The sequence below is a fragment of the Xenopus laevis genome, chromosome 5S (assembly GCF_017654675.1).
Source record: "Xenopus laevis strain J_2021 chromosome 5S, Xenopus_laevis_v10.1, whole genome shotgun sequence".
In the NCBI taxonomy this organism is placed as follows: Eukaryota; Metazoa; Chordata; class Amphibia; order Anura; family Pipidae; genus Xenopus; species Xenopus laevis.
Window position 1 is genome coordinate 48,126,909 of NC_054380.1, and position 12,250 is coordinate 48,139,158.

At 41.6% G+C, this 12,250-nt stretch overlaps 1 protein-coding gene across 1 annotated transcript in view; it reads left to right on the plus strand.

Annotated features, from left to right (window-relative positions):
- The window catches only part of LOC108717881 (interferon gamma receptor 1), a 75,598-nt gene extending 67,850 nt beyond the window's left edge, over positions 1-7,748 (plus strand). The window contains exon 8 of the mRNA XM_018265300.2: positions 6,947-7,748. Coding sequence (XP_018120789.1) covers positions 6,947-7,384 — 438 coding nt within the window. The 3' untranslated portion in view covers positions 7,385-7,748. The remainder of the gene's footprint in view (positions 1-6,946) is intronic.
- Positions 7,749-12,250: the final 4,502 nt, after the last annotated feature.

The following is a 12,250-nucleotide window of genomic DNA, read 5'->3' on the forward strand; positions in this document are numbered from 1 at the left end:
GAAGTCTTAACTCAAGTTCGATCTGAGTTTCCTCCTAATGTGGTTCCCACACCACCAGTTCTGGACAAACCTATGCAAATTGAAGCTACGCACTTGACTGCCAAAGAAAGAACACATAGGAGAGCGGAAGGACTTTTGTATTTTCTGCGGTCTCAGTGGGCATTTCATTAGGTCTTGTCAAACTAGACCTCAGCGCCAGGGAAATGCTCCAGCCTAGGTGTGACGCGGGAGTCTTCCCTAGGCAAGATTTGTGCACTCCCAAATGTTTCTTAGTCTCGGCTGTCTCTCCCTATTTCCCTCTCAACCCTGTCTGGCACCTTTTCCTGCCAAGCCTTTGTTGATTCTGGATCAGATCTGGTCCCACTTTCTGCTCGTGCTGTAGATAGTCGACCAATCTCTCCAGGAGTCCTTACTTCAGCTACCACTCCAGTTCTCATCCAAATCAGCAGTCTCCACGAAGAGGAGACTTCCTTTCTGATCATTCAGTGTCTTGAAAATCCCATAATTTTGGGTTTCCCCTGGCTCTGGTTACATTATCCCTCTTTTGATTGGTCTACTGGAGAACTCACCGATTGGAGCTCGTTCTGACGCTCATTGTATTTTTACCTCCATCATTCCAGTCTCTGCTTCTTCAGTGTCCTCAACCGGTAGTCTTCTTCCAGATGTGTACAAAGACTTCACGGATGTCTTCACGGAAAAATGCTGAGATTCTACCTCCTTATCGGGTTTACAATTGTCCTGTTGATTTGTTACCTGGTGCTATTCCTCCTAGGGGAAGAACATAACCTCTATCTGTGCCTAAAACACTAGCCATGAAGGATTACATTTTGGAGAATTTATCCATAGCCTTCATCAGGAAGTCTACTTCACCCGCTGGAGCCTGTTTCTTTTTTGTGCAGAAAAAAGATGGCAGTCTCAGACCGTGTATTGACTATCGTGCGTTGAATAAGAAGAAGCGGTACCCCCTTCCACTTATTACGGAACTTTTTGATAGGTTAAGAGGAGCCAAAGTCTTTACTAGACTTAAGGGGAGCCTACAACTTGTTACGTATCCGCCAGGGGGATGAATGGAAAATAGCCACCCGGGATGGCCACTATGAATATTTGGTCATGCCCCTTGGCCTATACAATGCCCCCACTGTTTTTCAAGATCTAATCAATGATGTTGTTCGTGGTTTACTCTTCTTCATTTTCAGATCATGTTGCCCAAGTAAAACAGGTTTTGGTCAGATTAAGAGATAATTGTCTCTATGCCAAACTTGAGAAGTGTGAATTCCACAAGACCAGTATTTCCTTTTTGGGATATATTATTTCTTCAGGCTTTGAGATGGACCCAGTCAAGGTCTCTGCTGTTCTGAACTGGCCAGTTCCTACTGGCTTGAAAGCCATACAGCGATTTTTGGGGTTTGCCAGTTTTTATTGTACGTTCATAAAGAACTTCTCTCAGATAGTGGCTCCCATTACAGCTCTCGCGAAAAAAAACATACAAGGCTTCATGGACTCTTGAAGCACAAAAGGCTTTCTGTAGGCTCAAACAATTGTTCAGTTCGGCTCCTATTCTCATTCATCCTGATCCGGCTCATCAATTTATTTTAGAGGTTGATGCCTCCGAGGTGGGCGTAGGTGCCGTTCTCTCCCAGAGAGTGTACTTCCAAGGAACTCTTCACCCTTGTGCTTACTTTTCTCACAGACTTTCTCCAGCAGAAAGAAATTATAATGTGGGCAACCACGGATTATTGGCAGTAAAACACGCTCTTGAGGAATGGTGTCACTTGTTGGAGGGTGCTAATCAACCTATTACCATTCTGACAGATCACAAGAATCTAGAATATATTTCTTCTGCCAGAAGGCTCAATCCTCGTCATGTTCGGTGGGCCCTTTTCTTTTCCAGGTTCAATTTCCTAATTTCTTATCTACCGGGTTTCAAGAATATGAAGGAGGATGCCCTATCCAGATGTCTCATGGAAAAGGAGGCTTTTCCCTCCCCACCCTGTCCTATTATTCCCTCTGAGTTTATAGTGGCTCCTACTTCTTTTTGCTTGTCTGAATGTTCCTCTCTGGATTCTCCTTTCGAATGTCCGTCTGGGAAGATTTTTATTCCTCAACAAATGGTTCCTCAAGTTCTCAAGTGGGCTCATTCATCTAAGATTTCTGGTCATCCTGGGATTAAGAAGATGCACGAGTTTGTGTCTAGATACTGTTGGTGGCCTTTAAAGATGTCAAGCTTTTTGTTTCGGCCTGTTCAGAAGATTCCTCGTTCCTCACTTTGTGGTCTTCTTCAACCTTTGCCTATACCTGACCAACCCTGGCTAGAGATTACCATGGATTTCATTGTGAAATTGCCTAAATCGTCCAAGATGACTACTATTCTAGGAGATCATTAATCCTGTATTTGTCAAGTTGGATCTCCCTCCTAATATGAACATTTCAAACTCTTTCCGTGTATCTTTGATCAAACCTCTGGTGACAAACATCTTTTCCTGTGATCCACTGCCTCCTGCTCCCTTTTTTCTCAGTGATCATCAAGAGTTTCAATATTCAATATTTGGTGCACTGGAAGGGGTTTGGGCCTGAGGAAAGGTCTTGGGTAAAAGCCTCCGATACCCATGCTCCTTGTTTGGTCAAAGCTTTTCACAGAAAATTTCATCACAAGTTATGGGAGTCCCCGGAGGGTACTCTTGAAGGGGGGTTACTGGGAGATCTGCTTCTTCTCTTACCTCCCGGAGCGCCTCTCTGCCTGTTCTGGTGCACAGGCTCTCACTTCCGGGTTCGGGGCTTTCTGACGCTTGTGTTGTGGCGCTGAGCGTCGTGATGTGACTATGGGCTATGAATTCGAATCTTTGGCGCCAATTCATCTTTAAAAGCCCAGTCCACCATTTTGTTAGTGCCCAAGCGTATATTCTGACTTTGATATCCTGGTTTTTGACTCCTGCCTGACCTTTGACTTCGATTCCTGCCGCCTGCCTTGAACCTATTGCCTGATTCTCGATCACGTCTCCTCTAAATCCTTGCCGGTACCTCTTTACGGACTTGTTCTTGCACTTGCACTTTTCATTGTTGGTTTCCACAGCAGAAAACCCAGGGCCCCAAATGGGCGTCTATGAACACCGGAATCCACAGGGATCCTTGGTGCATTTGAGTGTACCCATCACTGTGCAAGGTTCCTCATAACGTGAACATTACACTCGTTTTAAGTTGCAGCATGATTTGCGAAAAAAGAGCGCTAACAACATTTTCCACTAAAAACAGCAGTAAAACCTGGGAATGGTGATAACGCAGTTCCACAATATTGACAGTTTCTCCTTTCAGACAGAAATCTGCCCTATAGGTTAAGCCAACTAAAGTTACTGAGGAATGCATAACAAATTGGGACCCAGTGATTTTAATTTCCTTGTCCTTCAAACCAGTTGACACACGGAGCATAAAGCATGCAGAGTATGGCACACACAAGGAGCCTAGGGCATGCAGAGTGTGGCACACACACACATAATATTGGGCAGGAAGAATACAGTAGGAGATGGAGAAACTTATCAGGACCTCTATCACGATCGGCTCCCTAGATCCAGAACAGGTGCTAGGCTCCCTGTCTCGGCTCTTGCTTCTGCCTTTAACAGCCGCCTTTCACTTTTGGGAGGAGCCCTCCGCTAATCGGATGCCGCCAGGTCTTAATAAGAGAGGAGCCAAGCAAGAGTTCTGGACTGGCAAAGGGCCACGGTGGTTATCAAGGTTTTAGATCAAGGAATAGACAAAAAGCATAGGCCAGGTTGGTGCGGGCAGAGTTCAAGCTAGGTCAGACAGGCTAGGACGGTTTGGGCAGAGTTCGAGCAAGGTCAGACAGGCAGGGATCAGGGATGAGTTTGTGTTCAAAGCCCCATTAAATATTTAAAGTTTGTGCCACTGCGATGATGTCATGTTGTTCGCGCCACACCAAAACCCAGAAGTGCTCTCCAGCAAGAGGAGAAACAAGATCACTGCAGCGGGCTTCCCCACCAAAGGTGCAGCGGGTGTCCAGGGTGACTCTTGACACACTTTAAGTTCATACTATGCTACATACAGTGACACAATGCTGGTGCTCTTCCAGCAATTTTTCTGAAGTGTGAACAGTGTGGGCACTTTCAGTCTGGGTGTGAACAATACAGGGCCATTACAGGTGTGAACAATACAGGGCCATTACAGGTAGGGATGCACCGAATACACAATTTGGGATTCGGCAGCATCCTTGGTGAAAGATTCAGCAGAATACTGAACCGAATCCACTATTTGGGATTCGGCAGCATCCTTGGTGAAAGATTCGTCAGAATACTGAACCGAATCCTAATTTGCATATGCAAATTAGGGGCAGGAAAGGAAAAAGTGGAAAAAATTCTTCTTTTGTGCTGAAAAGTCATGTGATTTCCCTACCCACCCCTAATTTACATATGCAAATTCAGATTCGGTTTGGTGAGGCTCGAGGATTCGGCCGAATCCGAATCCTGCTGAAAAAGGCCGAATCCCGAACCTAATCCTGGATTCGGTGCATCCCTAATTACAGGTGTGAACAGTGCAGGGGATTACTGTCAGAATTTGAGTTGTAAACAATACCTAGACCATACAAGGGGGCCACAAGTTGGACAGCATTGATGTTGAGCAGGGGTGTCCAAACTACGGCCCGCGATCCATTTTTAATTGGCCCGCAGCCAGGGCCGGATTACCTACAAGGCGCCCTAGGTACTTGCCTAGGGCCCACCTGGTTTTAGAGGCCTGGTCCAATAGATGGGTGACGCACCATCCTCCACTCCCAGACTCCCACCAATGTGTGCAAAGCGCACAGTGCATAGAACGGCTACCCAATGAGAGAAAGCAGAGGGAGGATGATGCTGACAGGAACAGGCCATTTGTCCGGTGGGGGTGCAAGTGAATCTTTGGGAAGAAGCTGAACGAGCTGACAAACCTGCGTGCTGCTTTTTCACCTTGCAGGTGCCCTGGCGTCTGCCTTGGCACTGCTGGGGATACCAAAGAGCACTGGTGTCGTGAAGCAGGTGGGAGGTGACTTGTGTTGGGATAACGCTGCCGAGCAGCCATCGCTGACTGAGGAGAAGGCGCCGGCTTAATCCGTGGAGAGATAACGATACCTGAGTTTGAGCACTTTTAAGGGGAATAGTTTTAACAGCTGTCAGGCTCGCAGGTTGGCCATCCCTGCTTCAATCCTATGCCCTAGTGTCCTTCCGCTGCTATTGGTGCTGTGGTTCGGTGCGTTTGCTTCCCCTTGTGCTTTGCACTCGGTTACGAGCTATATTTTCCTTCTCCCCTTCCTCATATGTCCTGAAAGGTGTACGTGTCCCGTATTCCTGCACACGTTCCACTGCCTGCATTTTTAGCCGGGTACCAAGTAGCAGCCACATGGTGTATTAGATCACTCTTTGTATCCAGTTAGGAACACAATTGTCTATGTTAACTCTCTAGCTCAAAGTTTTAGTTTATGTACTTGTTCTTTCGGGCAGTTAATTGAGAGAATCACAGTCTTCTGTGTGGCTGGTGTCGAATTACAGCTACTAGCTTGTCCAGCCCATGGACTTGTTGGGATTTGTATTCAGCATATTGTAGCCTTGCATGGGCAGCCAGCACTGCGCTTTTTGTAGCTGTCAATGAGGCAGCCTCGTGTCCCATTAGCAGGGGAGGCTTCTTATAATTCTGCAGTAACCTTGCATGTTGCTACTGTGCACAAATATATGAGATTTGTGCTTTAGCTACAGCTAAAAGAAATGTTTAGCTATCAATATATTTAATATTTCTACCATAGTGGGCATGGACTAAATTCTGCAGTTACAGCCCCCAAGTTTGCTCATAGTCTGTACAGAGAGATACCATAAAACTATGGCAGCATAGGTATTCCCCTGTACTAAGCACAATTCAGCAGGAACAGCCCCCTAAGTTTGCTCATTGTCTGTACAGAGAGATCCCATAAAACTATGGCAACATATATCAGTACACTGTCCCTGCTGCTGCGTGTCTGGCCAATTGGGAATGCTGGGAATTGTAGTTGCACTGCTTTAGACTGGTACTTGTCGTTGTGTTACAGCTGCTGCTGGTTCAGTCCCAGTCTCTATATTGGCTTCACATTTAATTTTGTCTGGGATCCAGCATGTCAGGCTGAATGGTCGGACCCCACACATTTTCACCAAATCTGGCCCTCTTTGTAAAAAGTTTGGACACCCCTGATGTAGAGAGTAATATTCCAAGACAATTTGCATTTGGTCTTCATTTTTTTTTGTTTTTTGTTTTTTCACTTTTTGTTCAGCAGCTTTCCACTTTCTACTGGGATGTGCTTGCTAGGGTTCAAATTAACCTAGCAACTAAGCTGTGGTTTGAATGAGAAGCTGGTAGGTGAATAAGAAAGGTCAGTGACCCCCATTTGACAGATGGAAAGAGTCAGATGGTAAAGCTAAATAATTCAAAAACTATAAACAATGAAGACCATCTAAAGAACTGGCCATTCTATAACATACTGAAAGTTAACTAAATGGTGAACATATTAAACATATTTTGCAGTAGATCGCTTTATTTTAGTGTAAAAAATGCTCCTGGCTGTTTTTTCTTTGCCTGCCAGGGGCAAGCGATTAAGAAACCTAAAATGTTCCTGCAAATGAATTTTAAAAGCAATGCGCAAGCACAGTAGCACTGCATGCCTAAACTTCTTTCTAAGTCATTCAATGGGCAGGGTCCACTCTCACAATGGTAAAGAACAGTTTCAATGATAATTAATGCTTCATTTCAAAAACCACAGTCATTTGGTAAATATGTTTAATGGCAAGGGCTGTTCATATTTGGACATTTGTCTGAATGTGAGCATCATTTTTAACCCACATAGGAATTTTCTGGATGGATTCAACATGGCAACATAATCTGTAATGCTACTTTACCTTCACTCACTGTCAGTATTCTTAAATGTTATACTTGCTTTTTGCAGACTTCTTTTGCAGGAATAGTCCGTGGCTCAATGAACACCCAACAGGAAACAAGGTGTGATCCTCTTTCCATAAATCCTGAAGGAACAAACACTGACTTGGAAGCAGTCTTCGAAGCAGAGTCTCCTGTAAACCCATTGCTGGATACCTCTGACACCAGGCAAACTGATGAACCTGGATACAGGACCTCTTTTACAGGAACAGGAAATAATCAGATATCTGACAATGGCCAAGAACCTAGAGGCACAAGTGACTATGATGCTAGAAGTATTGAGGAACTTAAAGGTAGCAGTTATTTCCACACAGACAGTGGTAATGATGAAACACCTTTGGACTCAGAAACAATCAATATGACAGAAAATACACCCTTAAGTGAAGCCAGATGTCCCAACAACTCATCAGGATATGATAAACCACATGCTCCTTTAGATATGCTATAAAGAAATATAACTATTGTAAAGAACAATGTATGTCTTTATTAAATGGGGTTGTTCACCTTTCAAACACTTTTTGTTTTCAGATTGTTCACTGAAAACAAATACTTTTTTCAATTCCTTTCCATCTTTTTTTTGTTTTTTTTTTTTTTGTACCGTTTTACCTGAATTTAATTTTAATGTTCTTGTCTCTAGTGTTTCAGTCTGGCAGCTTAGTTATCCAGGGGCATTCAGAACTGTTAACATTTGCTACATTTATTTGCTACAATTAGTTGATACATTTCTCAGCAATATCTGTGGAATATTAGCAACTATTGTATCAATTCTAACAGCTGCCTTTAAAGGGGACCCGTCACCCAAAAAAATCATTCCAAATCCTATTTTATCACATTAGTCAAGCAAAATTAACTTTAATTACACTATATAAACTATTTGAATCTTGTTGCCTTCAGTCTGGGAATTAATAATTTTAGTAAGCAGGCAGGAGACATTTTGTAGACACTGTTATTAAAGGGATCCTGTCATCGGAAAACATGTTTTTTTCAAAACACATCAGTTAATAGTGCTACTCCAGCAGAATTCTGCACTGAAATCCATTTCTCAAAAGAGCAAACAGATTTTTTTATATTCAATTTTGAAATCTGACATGGGGCTAGACATTTTGTCAATTTCCCAGCTGCCTTTAAGGCAAACCTTGCATTATCTCACAATCTTGTTTGTGCACCGGAATGGGGGACCCGATATCCATCCCCATGCCCTGGCTACATAATTAAACAGTGAAGAGAACAGGGGAATGTGTGGAGAGCAGTGAATAGAAAGTGAAAGTAATTGCCTAAGGCAGGGGTCCCCAACCTTTTTCACCCATGAACAACATTCAGATGTAAAAAGAGTTGAGGAGCAACACAAGCATGAAAAATGTTCCTGGGTGGTGCCAAATAAGGGCTGTGATTGGCTATTGGTAGACCTATGTGGACTGACAGCCTACAGGAGGCTCTGTTTGAAAGTACACCTGGTTTTTACACAACCAAAACTTGTCTCCAAGCCTGGAATTCAAAAATAAGCACCTGCTTGAGACCACTGGGAGCAACATCCAAGGAGTTGGGGAGCAACATGTTGCTCACGAGCTACTGGTTGGGGATCACTGGCCTAAGGCATAGAGAAGGGGCAGACAATATTTAATTGACAGCTGAGATTTTTAAATGAGTTTACAACAGCTATGAATGCTTTAATAAAAAATAGAAATGGGATTTCATGTTTAATTTGAAAAGGACTTTTATTATACAGATGTTTGTGTCTGGGTGACAGGTCCACTTTAATAAAACTCAGAGATTCTGCTCAGCAGGGCTAAAGATAAACATATTAACTAAATATCAATTTAGAACAGCAAAAGAGTGGGTGACTCCCCCCTCCCAGAGCTGCTTTAGATGGTGCAAAATGAAACTTTACACTTCAGTAGTAGAAACACAGTCACAAATAGAAAGTAATTGGGGAAAGTGGTTATTTCTGGTGAACTATGTGAAACCAACTGAACTGAAAAAAGTGTTTGAAGATGAACAACCCCTTTAATGCTAACATTATCACCTTTCCGTCTATATTATGCATCATGGACCACAGACTTGACAGAGATGCATGAATATATCTTTATGAATTAGATCTGAATCTGCTATCAAATAATTACACATATGTCATTCCTTTTTCTATAATAGAGCTGGGAAAATAATTTACATGCAAGATAACAATAACAAATTCTCTTTTGCAAGATACTGAATTAACTTTTAGGGTGTTATGTAATATAAGACACTAATGGGGGAATGTAATATGTTTCGTTAGCGCTAAAAAAGTTTGCAATCACCTTTACGAATGTTACCGTCAATGTTTGCAGCATTTTTGACTGATTAAAGACCTCAAAGACTTCCTCGCAAAGTTTGCGACCAAATTGCTTTTGCGAATGTTCGCAGTGTATGTAATAAAATTTTGCAATCGCAAACCATTTTTTGTGACAAAACGAAACTCCAGAGCAGATGTTAAAGGTTCGCAATACGCAATTAAGATCCACAAAGCAATAAAAGCCTAACAAAGAATACTACATTGCGACAGGTGAATTTTTATTCACAACGTTTTGCTCTTTGCAAATTTTATTACATTTCCCTGTTAGTTTGCCCAGGAGCATTAACCCATTACAACCAATCAGCAGTTATCATTTACTGGTCACCTGTTTAAAAGCAGATATCTTATTGGTTGATATGGGTTACTGCTACTGGGCAAACAGTACCTTTTACTACATATGGGGGGTTAGACTTACATTATAAACTGAAGCTTTCAAGAACAAGGTAGAGCTTTCAGGATATTAATATTTGATTGTTGCAGAATTGTGGTAGCCACCATGCCTAAAATGCCTGCATCTATTTGCAATCATCCTTATCAAATCAAACATGGAATTTATAAGTGCAATTATCATGAAAAGCTTTGTAAAACATCTCCAGTGACTATTTTACTAGTTAAATCAATAAGCACTTCAGTGTTTTAAAACCCCCTTTGATAATAAACAACCAAGTTTGTAAGTGAGCAAAACGGCCACAAATTAAGAAGTCAAAAAGTTCACACATTTCCAGGGCACATTTTCACGTTGTTTTAATGGATAAAGCAGTATTTGATAAATAAAACCTTTTTCATATTTAGGTGAACCGTGTCAGATTGGGGGGGGGGTATGCTCTGGGCCCTTCATCCAGACCGGCCAATTTCAGGGCCCTCCTTTAGCAGCCGCCCGCAAACCCACCTCTATCTGCTTCACACCCCCCCCCCCGCCCCAACCAGCATGTACTTGGGATTTTCATCTATCAGTCGAGGCAGGGAGAGATCAGGGGGCACTTGTAAATAAACAATTCTGACATACTTCAAAGACCATGTCCAAGCAGCAGACCTTGCACATTGCACATTTACTCAATTTATCATAACTTCCTCCCTCCTGTTTATCTTCACAGAGCTTTTAAACTTAAATCCAAATGAATAATGACAAGTAAATGAATAAAGATAATCCCCAACAATTACACAGTATAGTTTCTATTATCTGGAATGCTTGGAATCTTGGGTTTTCTCAGATAAGGGGTCTTTCTGTAATTTGGATCAACAGACCATAAATAATTTCAATACAATTAAAAAATTAAATAAACCTAATTAGTATATTTTTCCACTAGTATGGATTCAGTTTAGTTATGATCAAATACGGGTTACTGTTTTATGAAGAAAAAGGAAATCATTTTTAAAAATGTTTGCCCTTTCTGGATAAAGTGTTACAGGATAAGGGTTCCTATGTAATAACATAATTATTTGCAGTATGGAAAGATGCAGAATAGCAAGTGCTATTGAAAAATCCATACAAAATGGATACATTACAAAATATATCATGAAGACCAGGTGAAAGTTGCTAAGAATAGGCTTATTTATGATCAACTGAGGGACCAATTTACTGTCATTCATATTTATTCGTTCCCCTAATTAAACTTTTTAGCCCTAAAAACGAATACAGAACTTCTCCATCTAAAAGCTGGCAATGTCATATAGAAGTCAGTGGGAGCTGTGCTTTGTAAATTATAAAATCTTTCTTTGCTTTCAACTTTTAGATGTTTTCTGTTTTTTCTTTTGTTGGTAATTGAGTATTTCAAGGTTTTGTATTTTTTTTGGATTTGTTCAGCATTTTTATTCGTTCATGCTTTTTATATACAATATTTTAATTAATAGACATTCTTTGTGATATTTCAAATTTTGATAAATAGGCTTCCTGTGTTAATTTTAAAGGAGAACTAAACCCCCCCGTTAAACAAAAATCCCCATTCCCTTCCACCCATTGGCCCCCATTACTGCTTTCTCCCTCCTTAGTAACTCAGTGGAAAATGTGTCCCTGTCATGTACCATGGCATATTCTTGCAGAGTAGAGCAGCGGAGCTCTCCGGTGCTATCTTCTGGTGTCTTGCGGAAGTGAGCGCTGACACAGAGATTTTCCGCGCATGCCCAGTTGGGACCATTCTGGTGTTCATGCCTACTGCGCATGCATGGAAAGCTCCAAAGATTGCCGAAGGAAAAGTAGAGTATCCGAAGATACAGAAGATGGCGCCAGAGAGCTCCGCTGCTCTACTCTGCATGAATATGCCATGGTACACGACAGGGACACTTTTTTTCCACTGAGTTACTAAGGAGGGAGAAAGCAGTGAGGGGGGCCAAAGGACGGAAGGGTGGTTTTTTGATTAACAGGGGGTTTAGTTCTCCTTTAACTTAAGTTAGCTTTACTTTTATCATGATTGGCTTGAAGAGAAAGTCATTTCAGACATTATTTACTTATCAGTAATGACAATGAGGGGCATTTTTATTATGCTGTGTAAAAAAAACTGTTGGATAATACACCACGCAATGCCAGGCTTCGGTGTGTTTTTCTTAGAGTGACTTCCGCCAGAAAGAGTGTAAAATAATGGCGGCAAATTGTGTAAAATTACACACACCATGCAATATTTAACACAGCTCTTTACAACTATTTTTTGCAAATTTAATTTTACACAGCTGGGAGCCGAATAACCGTAATTTCTGAAATAATATCACATATGTTCTGTGTATCGGAAGCTGTCCACTAATAAAAATATGTGCTTCTGTTATTTAAGATTGTCTTGTGCTTCATTGAATCCTGGGTTTAAAAAAGTGCAGTTAAAAGTGATCATGCTTGAAATAACTCGATAAACTACAGGAGCTAGAAATTTACATTTCTTTTTTTCACTTGCAGAAGTAAAATGGAGAAGTGTTCTGATATTGCTCTGCTCCGGAAAGAAATCAGAAGCCCTTACTAAATTCATTATATTGGCAAAAACTAAATATGAATGCCTCTCA